The 21,295-nt window shown below is 43.3% G+C and overlaps 1 protein-coding gene across 1 annotated transcript; it reads right to left on the reverse strand.

Annotated features, from left to right (window-relative positions):
• Positions 1–10,155: 10,155 nt before the first annotated feature.
• Positions 10,156–13,725, reverse strand: CDKN2AIP (CDKN2A interacting protein). Its single transcript, XM_062575773.1, has 3 exons — positions 13,502–13,725; positions 13,271–13,401; positions 10,156–12,491 (listed from the first exon to the last, which is right to left on the reverse strand). Exons 1-3 carry the CDS (start codon positions 13,723–13,725, stop codon positions 10,885–10,887), a joined length of 1,962 nt encoding a protein of 653 aa, XP_062431757.1. The 3' UTR covers positions 10,156–10,884.
• Between the last annotated feature and the right edge of the window lie 7,570 nt (positions 13,726–21,295).

Raw genomic sequence — 21,295 nt, forward strand, 5'->3', positions numbered from 1 at the left:
ATGAGAAACAAGCAGTGGAGAACTTTAATGTATGAGAGAAGTCTCAGTTTACAGGTTGATAGCCACTTCCTCTACAGCCCAGCTGTACCCTCTTCTTTCAACAGCAGTTTGTGAGAATAATTTGGTGGTAGGAGAGATGTAGTAGAGCAAAACACCATTATTTATAGAGATGGACAGGCAGAAGGCTCGTAAGTTAAATCACCTGCCTTTCAGAAGTCCCGCTGATGATAGGACAGCTTGCCAAGTGCTAAAATGGCTGAGATTCCCTAGCTCCCATTGGGTTTGGGAAACTGCTGGGTATAGGTACCCAGCTGGGGCATGTGCCAAGCTAGCCATATAGCTTCAACATAACTATTCTAATTATTTCTGGAAGCTAATCAGAGCGGCAGTGGGATTCATGCATGCAGCTTCAATAGCTACCACTGACCCTCTCCACTAAGTGAGAAGTTATCAACATGAAGTAAACATTCACAGTGGTATCCAGAATGAGTTATCAGCGTATTGTGTGAAGCCCACCTCAATGGTCACCTGCCAAGATCAAATAATAAAGAGTAGCAATATATTCTGTTTCTATATGTTTGTTTATGTCTCTAAACTGCCCCCACTTTTCATGGAGAATAGATCACAACAATTTTGTTACTTATCACTTCCCAATATAGTTTTCAGATTCCAAATTAATTTGCATGTTTGCTCCTATTTCACCTGTAGTAATCCTCATTTTATATCCTCAAATCTTAGGTGATTTCTGCCCTGTTTCATATAATAGTGCAAAAGCTGGTTAAATATTTTCAGCTCTTTGTTGATATTCTAGGAAGAGTTTCAGTTTGTGGAAGAAAATAGTGAAAAGGAATATTATTGATGAAGACAAGTGCACAAGAGGCTGTAATTGTGAAAGACCTACTTAGCATTTAGTGGCAGCATTCAGAAAGTGATAATAGGCTTGTTCTCAGCAAACGAACACACTTACTTTTGACTACATGTATTCCTTGGCAGGTATGCATCTTGGCTTTCCATAGAAGGAAGAGGATGAAGAATTTCTGGGATACTAACAAAAACAAATACAAAAGAAAAGAAAGAAGGTATACAAGCCAAACGGGCTTTTTCAATAGTCAGCTGCAGAAAACTATGGGCCTGTAGAAAGGTTCTATAGAAAGGCCATAGTTGGCAGTAATACAAGTGAAATTCCAGGAAGAGGCTATCCTTTCCAGTGCTACAAAGATAGCATATTTGTCCAGGTAAGCTGTTCTTGAACAACTTCTCTAACATCAGGTCATCCAAAAAGCACACTTTCCCATAATATCAGATGTGAATACCCCTTTTGACTTTCCTTAAAAAGTAGGCTTGATGTATCTGGTGAATTAGAGCAGAATCATATGGAAGCAACCGTTATTATTTTTCTTCTTTCATTTATGCAAATGCAGTTAAAAAATAGATATGGATACCATCAGATCCCTTTGTTAAGGACATGAATTCAGCTAGTGCATTTCCTTAAAACACTGGCATGTATCTTTTCCCTACTAGCCTCACACTCAGGCATACCAAAGAGCTCTACAGCACAAAGTAACAAACATCTGCACTGATTAGGAGACATACGTTCTTCCTAATCTGAATGCAAATATCTGCTTAATGTTCTGGGGAATTTCCAAGCTTTCTACTTTTATTCTCTAAAAGAAAATTTCTTCCTGCATTTGAATTAATGATCATTTGAGCTGTATTAACAGGAGGAAGAAGCCAGGAGTAACATACAGCTTGTCTTTTTTTCTTCAAACTGGTTGGCTCCGTTTATCTCACTATGAGCAGAGTTAATATTTGAGTAAGTGTGTAAACTAAGGGTCTATCATGCTTTGTTTCGTAATAACCATTTGTTTATTTTAACAGTTCAACCATTTGTTTATTTTAACAGTTCTTCCCATTCAATTTCTGTACTCTAATTCCACTGCTTCATTCAAAGGTGTTTGGAGAGGTTGATAGGCCTAAGATGGGGGACGCTAAGGAATTCAATTTAATATTACATCATTGCTTCATTTAGGGCGTACTGACATACTGACACTTTGTTTTGAGCAGAACCACACTGACCCTTTTTGAGAGTATGGGTTCTGTTCAGGCTGTCTTCTAGAAATCAGAGGGGACTGGACTAATCCACTCACATTATCCAGTCACATAATCACAGATGTTACGGAGCAGTCTGACGTAGGAACAGGCAAGAGGGAAATGCTGCTCACTAGCTGAGGGGCACAGCCTCTCGGATCACCCCTGCTGCTGAACTTGGAGCTCAGGAAGGGGCACGTGCCTCAACTTGCAAGGTCACAACTCTGGGCTCAACTTCCAAGAAATCACTGTGAGTCCTACCTGAGAGATCATTCTGGCTGACACCCAAATTCGTGTGAAACGGGATCCCTTGCTATTCCAAGAGCTCTACTTCCCCCTCATTCACGATGGTGATGTGGCCTGAGACAACACGCCTTCTTTCCACCCCATTTCAAGAACTGTCAGGAAACAGCTTTCCGCTCCTCTTCTTTATGTACTGTTCTAGAGCATAAACAGTTATGGATTCACTTTTTGGCTCCAGAGCCAGCCACTATGCCAAATGACTTGGGAATTACAGAGATGATGTTTAGGGAAGCCAGGTGAGGAATGATAACAAGTTAATCTTATGCAAATCTGTGACAATCATCCTATTGTGTTACTTGAGCCCTGAAGCTTTTTCCTCTTCTTCTCAAGTCAACTGAAGAATCTGATTGACTTTAATGGAAAAGGACCAAACTTTTACTGCCAAGGATAAACAGAGCATTTTTTGTGTGTTCTTATATTAGCTACATGCTGATCCCCACTCTACATTTCTGTGGTTTCGTTACACAGCACAGAACTATCCATAAGGGTCAGATTCTTCTTCCATTTGTGAGGAACGGATGTACACACAAATACACCTTTGTTACAAAGTTTGTGAAACAAAAGCATGCAGTGTACCTGCCGGAAGTGTCAGTGTTGATGTTTTAGGGCATTCATCATATTCTCCTGTGCGTGGATGTTCATTTTCCTCTCCACATCAGAAAGTAAGAGTGGGATTCATCCAACTAAGTGCAGATATCTGCAGTTAAGGCTATGACAACCTTAGAATAAATGTCTTGCCCTAAAAATGTCTATGTTGACCAAAGAGGGTATCTCTGTTTGTTGTCTGAGGTTGCTGTGAAATTAATTCCACTCTCTGTTCTGAAAAGTGGTAATTACAAGCCGATAGTTACCATTTATGACTTTCAGATGTTTCAGGGATCCCCCAGAAAAGCTGTAGAGAGGTTTTGGCAGCTCTAAGCATACTTTGTTAAAACTCTACACCAAACACAAAGAAGCCTCATTTAATTTCCTTGTTGCCAAGGGTTTTTCTTTTCTCGTTGTAAACTGCTTATCCAAATCTAGTACAAATGATCTCTAGTACAATTGAAAAGTCACTGCAAACAGTACAAAATAACAATTTCATATCTTTGAAATAATTCCATAGCACCAAATTACAGACACTGAGTGTTTCTTAGGGATGCTACTGCTATGCAAATTCTTCAGTAACACAACGTACTTCAGATTACCAAAACTGAATATTATTCTATACTAACATATGACTGATATACACATTTCTTTCAAGAACTGACAAAGTCTGTATTTGCTTTATTTATTCAGTTCTGATTGGCAGAAATAGTTTAAACAAATAGATTCCTAGCCTCTCATCCCTCCTCTTCCCCAAAAATAATGAAATGACATGGGACATTTGTTACAAACTAAGGAAGGATTTTTGGTTGGAAGGCTATTGTCAAAATATTGGCAGCGTCTAACTGAATTTAGTCTATCTCTTAAATTGCAGTTAAAATTCAAAACACCGACCGAAGGATTTAGAAAAACTAGCAAGCATTGGTTAAATCTGTTTTTCTTGCAAATAACAAAGTATTCTTCCCAATGTGAATTCATCTCTGACAGAGGCATTTAGAAGAACTAGATTTGCAGTTCACTTGAGCCTAACTATTAATGTTACTTGACTATGAATGACAATTTTTTAAAGGGTTGTAGTTTCAAATATCAGAGTTGAACAGTTCATTTTTCAGCTGCAGGAATATTACTGGAGGAAAAAAATACCTAATTGGAAGTACTGAAAGCCAGTCTTGCATTGCCTTAGCAATAGACAGCTGTGCTCAGAAACTGCCACACGCCATTTTCAAATCATCTTTCAGCATATTTGAAAATATTACCAACTGTCAATATAAAACCTAAGTTTCTAAACAATTATATGTGTGTGTCTTAAATACATGTAGAAACACCTGTTTTCATTTATTAAAAGCCAGCCATATGTCTGACTAGTCACATACAAGTACTGATAAGACTCCGTTCAGGCAGTCTTTTTATTAGCAATTATTTCAGGTCAGTCCTAGCAGTGGCATGTTCATTAAAATACTAACAGGTGTTCATTAAAATCACGCACTTTTAAATTAATGCAAAGAAGGCAACTGAAATTAATCATAGCCTAAAATACTGATATATCTGACAGCAGACTTAAAATATGGAGGAGGGGTGGGTGCAGGGTAACAACCATAAATGACTAAATATTTTCTTAAAAAATACATCTCCTGGCTAATAGAAATACCTTTGTTGTGGTTATGGCAACTAACAAACAATTTAGAAGGTAGACCGATACAAGTTAATTGATATTAACTGGACAATGAGTATAGTATATTCTACTGTATGCAAAATATTGTAAAAAATACACATTTAGTTAGCAGAAAGAAAAGAAACTAAAAAAACATACTGTACAAAGCAGATATTGCTATTATTTTCCCTGCAGTGTGCAACTTGGAAAACTGAGGAATAGATCTCTCTAGTGATTAACCAAGGGAAAGAAAGAGTTGTGTTACCAGAATTCTTTAGATGTGCATCTTTTTTCCCTCAGTCCCTGGACCACAAGACTATGTCTCTCAATGTCATCTGAAGTCGAGTTGGTGAGTTTGGTTTTAGACATATATTTTTCTACTAACAAATCTAAAGACCAGCATTTACCATAATTACAAGTGAAAGATTTTGGTTCCCATACAGAGAAAAACGACCTGAACTGTTCAGATACTACAATGCAATGTTTTAGGGTCCAAAAATAAAACTGGTCACTGCACAAGCAATTTAGCCTCAGACTGTGCTTCAGGTGCTACATCTGTTACAGAGGGATTACAACTCCTGAAATGTTAGCCTCAGATATTGCTTCTCTAGCGGATGAAACTAGGACACTGCGATTTCATTACGGTTTCTCAATGGAAAAACAGAGAACTTTACAGAGCTGTGCCCTACTTCAGTTGTTTCTTTAGGAATGGGTTCTTTGATAACATTTTCTTTTTTGTTTGAAACATCTGTTTTCCCACTTACATATATCTGATCACATGAAGAATTATGGGAGAAAGACAATCTAGTATTTCACGTGGCCAGGACAGCAACAAGAAAGACAGCTGAAGCCATGTGGTTATAAGCCTGTTTTGCACCCTTTCAAAGTACTGTGTGAAGTGTCCAGAACTGCCACAGCTAGTTCTCCACGGAGGTGCTCCCACCTCCACACACTGGTCACTTCTCTGTAGCAAGACGAGAGTCTTGCACTGCTGAAAAGATGTTACTGTTAGCATATTATTGGAAGAAGAACAGATATTAGAAATCAGCGGGGTTTGCAAACTGCACTGCACCTGCAAATAGGACAAGTGCTTGTGGTTTGACCAAAAAGAAAAAAAAGGACACTGCCTGACAGCTTAGCAAGCTGCGGCTCGCTACAGAAGACTTGTAAACGTTGAAAGAGCATGAACCCAAGAGAAGTACTGATGTTGGTTTGCTTGGGCAGTGTTTTGGGGAGCACCTCCTATGCTGTGCTGCTGTGTCTCTGCTGCGCTAGCTTGAAGATAGCACAGCAGAAGGCTCAATGTCATGGAGCAGAGCATGGTGATGAGATATGTGTTTGATAGACTAATGGCAAAAGTGGTACTGCTTATAAAATTAATTCAGTGTATTGGTGAGTAGTGTTTGCATGTGCTGCTTGAGCAGGCACTGGCATCTTACACAGTATCAGCAAGATTAAGCAGGTGAATCCTTGCTCAGAGTGCAACACTGCTGACAGACACAGGCCACAGGTGAAGGCCTCCTCTGAAAAGGTGCAAGTGAGCAAGGAAATCAAGGTATACTTTGTGCTCTCACAGCCTCGTGCAGCAAAACAACATGTATGAGGAAAGACTGTGCCGGAGAAGCGTGATGTTTGTACCACGTGCATCAACTTTGTTCGCGTCCTGATATGCATCTCCTGTACCTGATGTTTAACTTCTGTGTGGTGCAAAAGAAACGCAGTAAGATACCTGTGCCTGGCCTCTTGCTTCTTCCCTGAGCAGGCAGGGAAGGCGGCAGGAGGCACCTCGACACCGGGTCTCTACCGGGGGGAGGTGGGGAGCACATGTCCTGAAACCCTCCACGGCTGCTGGAGGATCTCCCAGCACGTGGAGGCAGCTGCTGCTTCGCCTCTGCCTACGAGCGGCCCGCGGGGGCGGCGAGGTCCCCTTCCGCCAGGCTGCGCCCGCGGGGGCCAAAAGGGGATGGCCTGAGAGTGAGCCCCGTTGTGTTGGTGCGGCGGCCCGCGGCGCGGGCGCGCCTGCGCACTACCTGCGTGCCTGTGGCCGTGACGAGAGCCCGCCCCCGCTCACCCGCTCGGCCCCGGCGGGCGTCTCGGCGGCGCTGCGTGAGGCGCGGGGCGGGCGCGCGCGCCGGCGGCGCGCGGCACTCTCTGCCCGCGGTCCGGGGACTTTCCCCTAGGCGGGCGCGCGGCCCACGAGGAACGAGGCGTCCTCCGTGCGTGGCCTAGAGAGCAGGTCTTCAGAGCATCCCGCCCGCCGCTCCGCCGCGCGGCTTTATACGGCCCCGCCGCCACGCAGCCTCGTGGTTAGGGCGAGCCGGGTCGCCGCCCGGAAGGGCTCTTCCTGGAGGACCCGAGTCGGGACCCGCAGGCGAGGAGACTCGCAGGCGCTCGGTCGCGCCACGCTCCCAGGTGAAGGCAACACCTGCCCCACAGGGGAGAAACCGCTGCGGCGCCACCGCCCCGCGCTGCGCTATGCAAATAACCTCGCCCTGGCCCCGCCCCCTAGGGGCGCATGCGCGAGGGGCCCGGCGGGGGTGGGGAGAGGGTGGGGCGGCACCACGCACCGCCCCCGTAGAGCCGCGGCCTAACGGCCGTTACGAGGCTCAGCGCGGAGGCGTTAGCGGCCGCTGCTGCTGCAGCGCTTTAACGGGCGTTTCTCCGGCCTTGCGGCGTTTCTGCGCAAGTCCCGGGGGGGCAGCGTCTTTCCTGGCTACGTCTCCCTCGAGCGGAAGGGGTACTCCGTGTAGCTGAACACCGTTCAGGTCCAGAATACGCGTTACTGACATCCAAAATAAATTTTTTGAATCAAAAAACACACATTTCCATTAAAAAAATCTATTCATAACGTTTATAGCAAAAATACTTTTACTTTGGAAATGTCCTTTTAAACATGGACACAGAAACATAATATGGATACATAACTCAAGACTGAAAAGCAGCCATGTGGTTTTAATGCTCAGATCAGTGAACCGGTTGGGAGGAAAAAAGATCACTTACGTGAGTTTAAAGCATATTCGCCTATGTGCTTTAGTTTTACCACTCTTAATATTTTTCCATTTACCCAGTTTTGCACCTTCTTCAGGGCCCTCCATTCACACCCTCTGCAGAGGATGAGTACCAGAAGAAATCTAGAGGTCATTTCATTCTCAGGTGAGAAGCAACATGAAAAATCAGGTTTCCCCCCCCCCCCCCACAGGAAAGCACATCCAGAAGTTGTCCATGTTAAAGCGATGTTCTGCCCCTTCTTGTCTAGCTCCCACACGCTGAGCCATGCAGCCAGAGCAGGTGAGGAGCTGTGCTGCCATCACCATAAATCACAGCCTCTGAACAAAGTTCAGAGCAATAATTCGTTTCAAGAACACTCAAGATCATCCCTGATTGTCGTGTCACAGTGCAAAATAATGAGGCACCTGCATCTCTTGCAACTACAAAATATTTATATTAGCAGTAAGTTAGATCTACGTTTGATTTCCTAACTGTCCTTTAAGAAGCTACTTCAGAATACTCTCGTCTACATCAGACTGAAAATAGAAATGCAAGGTTCAGACCAAGTGCCAGAACAAAAGCAATCATACAATCGTTTTTAGTATACCTAAACAAGCCTCCTTTTACTGATAGCTACAGAACTGTAAACAGCCAAAAAAAATGACAGGCCAATGAGGTAATGAGCCAGCAACACTTATTTCCAGTGTTCTACAAACCCTCAGAGGAAATAGCATTCATACTTAATTTTAAGCCTCTGCCTATTTCCTGTATTTCTCTACAAAATTCAGGGTTATAGGGGCTTTCTTTCAGTTGCTTTTGTTTACCATCCTCAGCCAACATTGCACACCCACAGTTTTAGGGTATTTGTTCTAGCTGGTGCAGTTTGAGAATTAAATACCAGCATCCCAATTTCTATGATATTACATGCAAGTGAAAACCTAGAGGTTTTACAGCTACAGTTTTTAATTTACTGAACTGCATGAACAATTCTTTTTGCAGCCAGTTCATAGGAATTTTTGCTTTCTTCCTTTAATGCCAATGATATGTTAATCAATTCTCAGGCATTCAAATACTTGATGCTTATTTATTTCTATGTTAGAATCAACTTGTTTAGCTACTTCCCGTGTAGAATGTGAAATAAAAATAAACACACATTTTCAGAGTTTATAGTAAGAGTAGCTACACTCATCCTTTAATGAATCACAACCAAACAGCTAAGAGAAATAACATTCAAAAATAATAATAATTAAAAAAAATGTTTATCAGGACTTTAAAAAAAGGCTTCTAGCACCTCTGCCTTTTAACAGTTATCCTAACACATCTTTTAAGTTAGAAAATACTGTTATCCCCATTTTACAGATGGGAAATAGGGATTTGCACATTGCAACACACGCTGCAAATTTCAACCAGAAATTACGAGATGCCCAAAATAACCAACAGAAAAGCTAAACTTAAGAGGGCACAGGACATATTCCTGCCCTTCAAAATTAGTTATTCTATGTCTCCACCTCAAAAGGGTGAGGATTTGAAAACAGGTCTCACATTCCCTGGCATGAATATCACAGCTCCTACATACAGCATGAAACTCACTCTTGAGCTAGAAGCAAGCACCAAACTTTTATGCCGTATAAGAAGCAGTTTAACAAGTTCCATTCCAAAAGTTGGGTCATGCTCCAGAAACACACACGGGAAACACCTGAGAAAGCTACTAGAGTTAAAGATGACTTAGGGCACAGAAGCACAACAATCAAGTGGAGAAAGTTAGGAACTGACTGACCAGAAGTACAATATAAGCACCTTTCGGACTCCAGGTGCTACAGACTGGATAGCCACTAGTGTCCAAAATCATGAAAGGTACAGTATAACAATGCCACTGTGTTTTAGTCCCCAAATCACAACAGAACTTGAACTCATAAGTGGACATAGATACTACTGAGATCCCAGGAATTCCTATTCACTCCTGTAGCACTTCATCAATGAATCCGTCAATCAAGTGCAAGGTCTCCATTAAATGATACTAACTACTGTAATTAGACAAGATTAATTCAAAATAGCACTGAAGACATTATGTTCCTTATCATTACATGTCATTATCCAATATATTAAACATGCAATTTGTGCAGTTATTTCAAGCACATTGTAAATAAAAGGTAATCTCCTATTTTCTTTGCTTAAAACCATTGTGAACATCATGTGAAAATGTAGCAAAGGAAGGGCTCAATTAGTGTGAAGTCTTCACAATATACTTGCTGTCTCTAGAAGACAGCAGCATCTTGATTTCACTCATCTACTTCTTCATAAGGGTTACAAAAGTAGAAATAGTTATATAATAGGTCCACTCATCAGTTTTACTCTTTCAACTATACATCCAAATAAGAATCAACACATCCTTGAGGGATTACACTTTGAAACCACCCAAAGCAAAGCTTTTCTGAAGGCGTTGCAAAAAGTTATTGAAATGGCTAGAATATTTAACAGTTAAAAACAAAGTACTGTAAAAGCATGTCTCAGAGGTTTCAGTTTTAGTAGCAGTCAGAATATGCTTAATATAGAAATTCATGTTTATTTGAAAAAAACAAACTGTAAATGATATTTCACAAAATAAGTTAAATCTGCTTACAGAGTTTTGGTGGCTGTAATCACTGTGACTTGACTGCTAATTGACAACTTGCTAGTATAATGTTATAAGGGATCTAACTTGCTAGTATAATGTTAAATGGGATTCAAGTGTCATTTTTTAAACTGTTACAACTTCTCATAGAAATAGTCAACCATTTTCTCTCCTAGTAAGAGGAACAGCGAACATTAGGAGCAACATGTCTGAAATGAATGATTCAACTTTTTGATTGAAATTTTCAAACACTTTTCAATCATTCAAGTATTATGGTCCCTATATACATACTTCTAGGCAGCTAAAAAAGACATGGTAGACAATCGAGCACACTGCCATCAAATTGTAAGAATTACAAAATTGTGTTTTTAAACAGCAAATTGTACCTTAATCGTTTAATTAAAAATAGAAGAATTAGGTAGAGTTTTCTGCAAATAAACAGCACACTAGTGTGCTATATATTAAGGCATACCTTTAAATGCGCACTTGTCATCTCTAACAAGTTTTATACAATTGCTACCAAGTGAAAGGAATATAATTGTCTTGCAAAACTGAGAAAGAAATACAAAATATCTGGAAGCCTACATTTTTAAAGTACAAAATTAACCTTCAGTTCTTGTGTTGAAATACTATACAGAGTACAAACAGCAATTCTTGCCTACATGATCTCCCGAGGATTTCTTAAAGCTGGAGGTAAATTTGAGGGTTTTGATTCTTCATCCAGAAGTACCAAATCTTCAATTTCACTTCCTTTGTATTTTCTTTTACATATTTTCACAATAACTTTCTTCTTGAGGAATAATTTCAAAGCTTCCCTTGAAGCAACTGCTTTGGCATTTTCCATACTTTTACCACAGCCAGTACCCAAATAGACAGACTTGCATCTCAGTTCACAAACTATATTTTCTAGAGAGCTCTTATTCTGCGGTAAGTCTGCAAGTTCCTTCAGTGGAACAAAAGCAACATCTAAAGTAGCTTTTACAGACTGAATAGATGAGTTTAAAAGTTCTGCGTGATTTACATTAGGACTGAAACCTCCAACAGCAACCAGTTTCCAAGCTACAGCTTTGTACAGTCTGTTGAAAAAAGGCTGCCTTTCCTTTGCATCTTCACTGGTTAATGGTTTGCACAAAGCTTTAGCAGGACTCTCACCTGCCTGCGAGCTACTCTTGGAGGCAAGTTGTGGAGAACCTGCTTGCATGCCACCCTTGGAGGCCAGCAGTGAAGCACCTGCCTGACCACCACCCCGGGAGGCCAACAGTGAGGCACCTTGCTGAGTGCCACTCCGAGCAGCCAGCAATGAGGCAGCCACCTGAGCACTGCTTTTGGAGGCCAGCAGAGAAGTACCTTGCTGAGCACCACTTCGAGCAGCCAGCAGCGAGGCAGCCACCTCAGCACTGCTTTTGGAAGCCAGGAGCGAGGAGCCCGCCTTAGCACTGCCTTTGGAGGCTAACAGCAGCGAGGTGCCCGCCTGAGTGCCGCCCTTTGGGGCCAGCAGCAGCGAGGTACCCGCCTGAGTGCTGCCCTTCGGGGCCAGCAGCAGCGAGGTGCCCACCTGAACACCGCTCTTGGATGATGCCGATGAGGCATTTGCTTGGTTTTTGGAAGACAGAGATGCAGCTCCTGCCTGCGGGGCGCCCTTGGCAGCCGGCGGCACCGCTCCTGCCTGCGGGGCGCCCTTGGCAGCCGGCGGCACCGCTCCTGCCTGCGGGGCGCCCTTGGCAGCCGGCGGCACCGCTCCTGCCTGCGGGGCGCCCTTGGCAGCCGGCGGCACCGCTCCTGCCTGCGGGGCGCCCTTGGCAGCCGGCGGCACCGCTCCTGCCTGCGGGGCGCCCTTGGCAGCCGGCGGCACCGCTCCTGCCTGCGGGGCGCCCTTGGCAGCCGGCGGCACTGGAATTGATGTAGTTTTCTTTTCAGGTGACGGTATGTTTTCACACTTGCTCTCCTTAGGTGAATTTAGGCAAGGCTTCTCCACTGGCTCCTTTTCAGATGGAGACGGAGTTGGATTTTGCTCAGTGGTATTTTCAGCATTAGCAGGTATTCCGTCTGCTTCGGTGCCTGATGCTGCACTCGCTTCCTGGTTTGAACTGCAAAGCGAATCTGAGCTTTCTGAATCTTTGCTGGTATCTTTTTCCTGCTTTTTTGGCAATGTGCTCTCTGTTTCCTTAGGGCCTTCTGGCTTGGTAGTTTTCACATCCTTTCCAGTATCCTTAGAGTCTTTGCTTTTCTCTACAGCTCGTTTTTTGGAGGGCTCCTCTATCCCTTCTGCAAAACAAGGTAAGTATGTTATCCTCTTTAGTTTCTCCACGATGAAGTATCCATCTAGAGACAGTTTATTTGAATTCTGACAACTGCGGATAAGGAGTAAACCACTTGAACTTAGAAACTATAAATTCAGTCATTTGTGAATACATTTCAAATTCTAATTTCAAGTATTAATCCACTATTTCCAAATATTTTAGCATTTTTTAATCAAAGAACTAGAAGCGCTCAGGTGCAAGATTCCAGGTTTGGTTTGGGACCTGTTTGCAAGTATGAATTTGTATTCTTAAAGTTCAGTCCAAAAAGGACTGAGGTACAGCAAAACAGACTATCAGACCTAAAAAGCTTACTTTTCTAATAATGTCATTTAAAAAAGCCTTTAAAATACCACTGTGGGAACCTCTTTATGAAACAAAAGACTTGATACTTTTAGAAAGGAACATTGACTGACTAGTGGTAAAAATAAAATAGCAAGAATATGTTTAAGCTGGACTACAAAAGTCTACATTGTATTAGGAAATCAAATTAAAACATGACAATTGTAAGAATTCAAAAACATTCGTGCTATCAAAACAGTAACTCTAAATTACCAACACAGTAAGTATTACATCTATTTGTATAGGTATTAATAAGAGAAAAAAAGGCAGAGAGAGGGGAAACAATCAAGGAGTTTTTAAAGTAAGTTATTGTAATTACTTTCATAAATCTGAGATAAAATGAGAACATTCAGAAACAAGCATTTTCTAGACTCCTATGTATTGTCACAGCTATGATCTGCTAACCATTGCTACTTGATATGCCTCTTTTCTTCACCTTGGCAACCAGTTCATCTCTCGTGGTGCGGACAGGCGCGCCGGTCACTTGGATGCCTTCGGCCATTTCCAGCGCTTTCCCCATGACCTGAGGCGGGTACCTGGAGGGGCGAGAAGGGGACAAGAGGGGGGAGAGGAGGGGCGCCGTCAGGCCGCTGCGCAGCGCCGCGCCGCGCCGCCGCCGCCGCGGCCCGCACTCACCGGCAGCCCAGGAAGACGTGGTTGGCCCACACCATGGAGAGGGACACGAGCCGCTGGAGCTCGGCGCTGCCGGCCGCCGGCGGCGCCCCCACGTTGCGCAGCAGGAACTCCCGGCGGTGCCGCCAGTGGTGCTCGGGCTCGCAGGCCCCGCGCAGCGCCTCCGCCCAGGCCACCTCTTCCGCCGTCCGCCCCAGGGGCTCAGCCGCCGCCGCCTTGCCCGCCATGGCCGCGGCCCGCCCCCGCCAGCCCCCGCCGGTCGACCACTCCCCGCCGCCGCCGCCGCGCTGCGCCCGCCCCCGCCCCCGCTCGGCGCGCGGCTCCCGCGGGCGCGCGCGGGGCCCCCTTTCCCCTCCCCCTCCTCCTGCCCTTCCTCCGCCGCCTCCCCCGCCAGCCCCAGCAACGGAAACAACCGCTCCGCTCCGCTCCTTCCTTCCGGCCGCGCATGATGACCTCACAGCCGGCGCGCGCCACCGCCTGCCGCTACCCCGGCGTGCTTTGCGGCGCGGGGGGGTGGCGGGGGGGCGCCGGTGCGCGCCGCCGCTGCCGGTGCGCGCGAGGTCGCGCGCTCGCGCCGCGGCCCCGCCCTAACGGCCGCTCAGGAGCCGTGAGGCATCGGTTGGCAGCGGCCCGAAGCCATGCTGGGCGCAGTGGGGGGCCCGGCTGCGGCTCTGCGGGGGGGCTGCGCGCCGGTGCCGGGCGCTGGGGTCCTGCCGAGTGCTTCGCTCCCTTACACCTCACTTCAGGTGTCTGTCTGAGCGCACCTGGCGCAGACAGGAATATACCTTGGGGTTTTTTGTTGTGGTGGTTTTGGAGCTTAAGCCTGGGATTTTTCAGTGTGCTTGTGTGGATACAGCATGCAAATTGTCATACTCGGGCAGGTTCATGCTTTCAGGAGAGTGTTCCAGAGAGCTCTTTGCCTGCCATCCCGAGCCCTTGAATCCATGGTGGAGTACCTGTTGCTCCAACCTTTTTATGTCTGTCTTTAACTTCTGGGGGTGCTAGGGGGAAAGAGATGATACGGGCATTTCATTTATCCAGTTTTTAGTCTGTTCAGTAAAAACTGGAACAAAAATACTACTTTTGCTTTTGTTTCCTAGTAGCACTTAGAGATTTGTTCCAGTCTTGCTGAGGTCAAAGATGATGGGATAGATTCATATTTCTACTTTCCTGGCATGTGATAGAAGGTGGAAATGGGTTGTTGCATTTTGGAGGAAGCATTTATGAATGAGGGGTTCTGAGTAGGTGGACTGCTGGCTGTGAGGGGCTTGTACACCTCTGTAGGCTGTTTTTACCTTGAATAAGTTTATTCTAGAGTATTATGCAAAAACAATTGAACAACTCTATTTCAAAAAGTAATGAACAGACTAGGAAAATATCCTATGCTTCTGGCTGCCGAGATGGTGCTTGTAGAGTTAATTACAGAGGAGGGAATTTTGAATTCTGAACAGCAGTCCCAAGAGACCTATCTTGAAATTAAAAGTTTGTGTTTGCTTTTAGTTTCCATTTTTAATGCCTACATGGCATCATGAAGTGGACTATGTGATAGACTACATTTAAGGAAGAAGTATTTCTCTTCAAGTGACTTAAATATTTCTTAAAATTGCAGTGTAGTGTGAGGTGAGTGGTATAACTTGCAGTACCACTGTGGTACAAAATTAAATCACTGGAAAGTTAAGCCAGAAAAAAATTGTTTAATACATTCCCCCCTTCCCCCACATAACCCTTGTTAGAGTGGAAGTGCTTTGCCTTCATTTTCCTAGTTAACCCATGCAATGTTACATCCTGTAGTGGTAAGAGTAAGTGATAGAGAGTGAGCAAACAGTAATGAGTGGGATGAGACTTGGCAAACTCACTGTACTTTTGTGTATAGAGCAAAGTAAAAGGCTGAAAGTTTGCATTCTCTTGTGTTGGTGTCTTGGAGCAATAGGTTTGTTTAGAAACACAGCACTGGAAACACACACCAATGTAGTATTATCCCTTTGTATCAAGACATTGATTTTATCAGTCCTGCATGTAGTTACTTTCCAGTAATCCATTTCCATCACTCTCTTCATGATGTGAGGTGCGTATGTGGAGGGGAATGGAGAAGATGGACACCATCAGCCTGCTGCACCTTGCTTCCCCCTGGCCTGGCCTGGGCCTGGGCCTGACCACTGTGCTGGCCTGCAATCACTGGCAGCCTAGGAAGACGCTGTGCTGCCAGCCTGTTTGTTTGCCCTCTTGAATGAACCAGTCTGCTTTCTAGCAAAGATGTTGGAAGCTCAGCTCAAATGTGAGACCTGCCCCTACCAGCAGTGAGAATGTAACCTGGATATGTGGGTAGTTGTGGCTGGATTATGTAATGTTGCGGAGGCTGCAGAGCAGACAGCATGTCCTAGAAAGTCTTTTTCTCCTCAACAGCTGAGCTGCTTCCTCCTTTGCTGCCAGGTGCTGCTGAGCTCCCTGGCCTGGGCAGGTTCCACTCCAGCAGAATGGGCTGAGACATAGAGTGAGGCAGTGGAATTAGATAGAGGTGGATGTCATAGGAGTCTCTGTATGCCAGTGGAGTCCAGATAGCCACCACGCTTGGGTGGCCTCTTGTGAACTCTTGTTAGGGAAGCTTTCTCTCAGGGTTTTGTATTGTGTGCTTTATTGTGCTCTTAGTTCAGAGATGGTAGAGATGAAGGCAGGGGCCACTTACAGAGGGGACTATAATTGGGAGAGTGAGCGATACAGACGGGAAAAGATTCAAGAAACTAGTAAGCTGGCAGCGTGTGCTACCATGCAGATTGACTATCATGGCCTTATGAATCTTGACACCATAGACTACACCAGGGAAGGACATGTTCATAACAAATATCAGTTCTTATGAAATGATTTTGCCAATCCACCAGCCTTTCTGTTGTGATACAGAAGTTGTCCGTCCTATGGTAGTTCGTACCTCTGAGACAGGAAGTGACTCTGTAAATGTTCTGTATAGTTCTGCACTGTTTAGGAAGCTTTGTCAAGCGATGCTACTGATAGCTGCAGGCTATACTTCTCCCCATCCCGAGTGTGTAAAGAACTGTCCGATGGTATATTATCTACACAACAATCAAGAGTGGGAGCTGGCAGACGGGGCGGGGGGGGGAGACTAAACTCTGGAGAGTGATAGGGGCTATCCTGTACACTTGGATGGATCCCAGTTTTAGAGGACAAATGAACTGAGAACCATTTTACCTCATTGACCAGATGAGTGAATACAAACATAGGTGGCAGCTAGAGAAAAGTCAGAGGACAGTCCTTCACACTTCTGGTGTGCCCCACAATAGTTTTTGTCTATATTGAGTAATTCCTGTTGTCTGAGCTAGCTGTGCCTTGTGCTGTCAATTTTGGGCAGAGGGAATGTAATACTTGTGCATTAACATAACCTTTTTCGTGGTACAAATATGACTTAAAACCAAAATTGAGCTTTTTTTCTTCCCTACCTGTTTGTTCCAGACATACTCTTTCTACTGTATTATTGTGTGGCTGAATCATACTACTGGAAACAGGCTAGATCCCAGCCCTGGAGCACTGAGTGTCATTCATGTGTGCACATAGACACAAGTAGATTTATGCCTGCAATGCCCTTTGAGCACTAGAGACACACTCTGTCTTGGTATATGTAGTAGAAAAGAGAGAAAAACACTACTGTTAATTTTAAAAAGGGAAACAAGTAGTGTTTTCATTCTCACCAGGAAAGGCAAATTTGAAGTTAAACACCTCATTTATGGCGCTAATACTGTGCATTTAATTTTCAAAATTGGAATAAAAGAGAAGTTTTTGTTCCCACTAGGAAAGGAACTTCTAAATACTGTATTGATGGTAGTGTTGTTAGTGTCATTTGGGGCTTGATAATAGCTTCTCTTGGCAAGATATAACTAAAGGTGAATCATACCAGTGTCTACAATCATAGCAATGCACCTGCACTTGCTATTATAATAAAGTTTATTTCTGCCTTTGTAAACCAGTGAATGATTATGTCTTCAAAGTCAAGTCTCACTGAAATACAGAGGGCAGTAGCCCCATTGAGTTCAATTATGTTCTGTGCGGTTAAGGTTAATATATAGTAATATTCTTTATTCAGCTTAATATGAGAAGTGTGTCTTTAACATCACAGCCATGCGAAGATAAAGCTCAGAATTATTGCCACAGTAGGGTAATCCTCTGAGCAACATCTATAGGTTGGTCCTTACAGTAAGTAATAAGCAAATACTTGAGAGCCCTGCCTTAGATTCATTAGGAATTTAGTTTGAAACAGGAAGGGGAAGATACATTTTGTTGTCTCCCAGGATAGCACACATGTTCTACTGGAGCGGATCGTTGCATGTCACCTAATCAGACAAAGAACAGCATTTCCAGGGGGCCAGATCCTCAGGTAGTCACACAGTCACTACTGTTCAGTAAGCCAGATGATGCTCATTTGCCTTCTGATCTAATTAACTGAGACTGTGGAAATATATTAGATACCACCATTTAAAATAATCCTTGCATTGAAAAATACATATATTTGCTGAAAGAGCATCAGTGACTATGTAAGCCTGTTAATGGAAGGAAATTTGGAGTAAACGTGTGTTTTTCCTTCGCCACAGTCGTGCTACGATAAGCAGCGCTGGAGTGTAAAATCACCCACTCCTCTGTGACTTCACAACCGGGGAAAATGCGTTGTCTAACTGCAGTGGATACAACTAAAGGTAGAAATGAAGATCTTAATTTTTAATTGTTTCCTTTACATGTGTGTGCTCTTAATACTAGCTTAAAATACTATTTTGCATTTAGTAATATGTTATCCTTGAAAGATAACAGTGCCTACAATAGGGTTGTCTGTTACTTCCCATTGTATGAGTTTATAAAGCTAAAGCTTACCACTTTGCTAAACCTCCTTTGCTTGGCTAGAAATTTTCTGTATTAAGAATGAAAGTTTAGGATGACTCATTTAGCAAACATGGTCTAAGAACAAAGTCAAGGGCGGGGGGGAAAGTGGTGTCTAGAATAAAATGATGAGATCTTTAAGTGCTTAAATGCCTTCACGCCCTCAAGCAGACTTGTAATTTGTGTTACGGAGAAACTGAATTTTGTGTGTGGGGGATGTGGGGGATTTTATGTGTGTGCACCATCCCCTGTGATCACAAAGACCTGTTTCTGTTTCCTGCTCTTTACTGGTGCCCAAGCATGTCCGATAGGAATGGCAGGGGGACAAGGAGCTCACTGAAGAGAGGAAAGCAGTAAATACTGAGGCAAGGAATAAGCCAAGCCTGAAAGAAATAGGGACAGATGCTGGATTAGGTGAGCAAGGAAATGAGTTCTCAGGCAAAATGAAAGAGGTTGAGTTTGGACTGGTAAGGCAATGGGACAAGTACATATATTAGATGAGGAAGGAGAATGGAGAGAAACTGTGCAAGGAGACTAGGACTGGGAGAAATAAGAGTATAGAGCTGGAAGCCACAGCAAGGAAGAATGAGAGCACATTGGTATAGAAGAAAAATTAAACGAGTCAAGTCTTGACTTTGAGCAAAGGGACTAGCTGTGATGGGAAGGGGAATATTGACAGAGGAATATTGACAGAGGAACTACTGGGATTTGAACAGAGATAGTGAGAGAAGAAGGTTAAAACTCCGTGAGCACAGAGACATTAGCATTTCAATAGTTTTTTCATTTGCTAGTATAAAAAAGACCAAGAAAATATTCTGCCTTTCTAATTTTATATAAGGTGTTTTCTTGTCTTCTTTATGCACTATAAAGGGACGAAAGAAGTAGGAATCTGTTTGCAAAAATCCATCCTGCAGGCCACCTTTAAAGAGTTTCTAGGTAGAAAGCCTTAGGTCCTTGGCAGACTGTTCTACCCTAGAGTTGGAGAAAGCAAGGAAATGGCCTTAAGACTCTTAATGCAAATATTGGCTTGAGATCATTGTAATTCAAGATGGATCAGGAAAGTGTGAAAAGGTCAAGGTCTTATCTGAAAAAAAAATATAATGAGGATATAAAATACTGAACTTTTTATGGAGTATATGTATGTGTATACATACACATATGCATGTTTAGACACACACATCTAATACAATATTGATATGTTTGAAGATATGTTTTAAACATGTATATTATTGGGACTCTAAGCACCTGTAAATGGAGATACCCCTACTCCTTCAAACTATTCATGCCTTGAAGGAAGAGAAAAATTGTAGCTAATATTTTATTGACTTGGGCTGGGGATAGCTGCATTACACAAATGGATACTATTAAATCTTTATACTGTGCTGTATCAGTATGAATTTTGTATGTGCCACATATTTTGCAGACACAAATAACTATTTTGGAAATGATATAAGCAGCTTTTCTGAGACTCCAGGCAACAATGTCAGATCTAATTTGAATTATTGTTATTGAAAATCATGGTTCTGTTTTTCATTATTGTTATACCAATAACCCTGACAATCTGCAATTTAGCTGGTGTGAACAGCTTCTCCTGAAAATGTAGAGCTGCTTTGTGTGCTGTATTTTTGGATATCCTCCTCCTGTATAGGAGTGATATTTCACATTAATTCCACTGGATGGCACTGAAGGAGACAAGATTGCATGGAAGTATCTCCAGAATTTCAGTATAACTCCAAAAAGTGCGAATGGCTTACTTTTTCATTCTGTTACTGAAATAGACAAATGTGGACTCATTTTCCATCATGATAGAATAATTTGTCATCAAAACCAGTTTTAAATACCCTTATCTGTAGTTTTGAGTTTTAACAGTAGCAAAATTGAACTGGTTTAGCTCAGTTGGTTAGAGCGTGGTGCTGCTAATGCCAAGGTTGTGGGTTCAATCCCTGTACGGGCTATGCTGAGGGTTGGAGTAGATGATCTTCAGAGGTCCCTTCCAACCTTACCATTCTATGATTCTAAAATTACAGTGGAAGCAGAGTTGAGGCTTCTCAATGTAATACACCTTCTCCCCTCAAAAAAGTAAAGATCAGAAAATGCAGATTTGGCCCATTCTGAATTCTTGCATCAAGGTTTGTAAAACATTGCCTGTAGAAGTTTGTCCTTGTCTTCTGTGGCGATACTGTGAATGTTGGCCACTTCTATCATCACGAGCAAACACATTTTTAAGTTAGCTTTTAAGCTCATGTAAAAAAATACATAGGAATTCACTGAGAATTAAAGCTTCCACCTATTAAGGAAATACAGTATAGTGTTTCAGAGAACCTCCCAACTTGAAATGCCATCTGCAGTTCCTATAGAAGGACCTCTATTTTTTCCTGGATAGGGACTGTGTGATCCTGCCTGGAAGGCACACAATTACTCTCTGTCACTCAGTAACCTGGGAGTCATCTTTGACTCCAGTCTCTTTCTTAACCTGTTTATCTGAATGTATATGAATTTTGTTTTCTTTAAAAATCTCCTCTTACCTCTGTTCATATCACAGAAATCTTTTTCTAGGCTTTTGTTATCTGTCATTGTGCTTATGACAGCTTTTTTACCTGTGTCTGATGTGACCTGTCAAAAGGTCCCTTGAAACACTGTTCTTGCACTTGTCTCGCTGGCCTATTCCATGACTCCTTTCTGTACTTCTCTCTCTAGTGTATCTCCATAGATTCCTCTGTCTCCACAAGCACTCTAGTCCTCTGAGAGTGCAATTAAGACTTTTTTTTTTTTTTTTTCTGGCAGCAGTACTGGCCTAAGACAGCCTCTTCTCCCAGCCATTCACTCCTGTCTCTTTGCTATCCATGCTAGTTTAGTGGAACGGTTGTTTTGTTCAACTGTGTGGCAAACCAGATTAGGAACCTGATCTGGCTAAAAAGGAAT

This window comes from Rhea pennata, chromosome 4, assembly GCF_028389875.1.
Source record: "Rhea pennata isolate bPtePen1 chromosome 4, bPtePen1.pri, whole genome shotgun sequence".
Lineage (NCBI taxonomy): Eukaryota > Metazoa > Chordata > Aves > Rheiformes > Rheidae > Rhea > Rhea pennata.

What these genes read in the sequence shown, in the direction of transcription:
- CDKN2AIP (XM_062575773.1), bottom strand. Translation starts at nt 13,725, where the DNA reads ATGGCGGGCAAGGCGGCGGCGGCTGAGCCCCTGGGGCGGACGGCGGAA. An exon ending in CACGTCTTCCTGGGCTGCCG is followed by an intron (nt 13,402 to 13,501) that starts GTGAGTGCGGGC and finishes TCGCCCCTCCAG; the next exon opens with GTACCCGCCTCAGGTCATGG. An exon ending in AGGCATATCAAGTAGCAATG is followed by an intron (nt 12,492 to 13,270) that starts GTTAGCAGATCA and finishes CTTGTTTTGCAG; the next exon opens with AAGGGATAGAGGAGCCCTCC.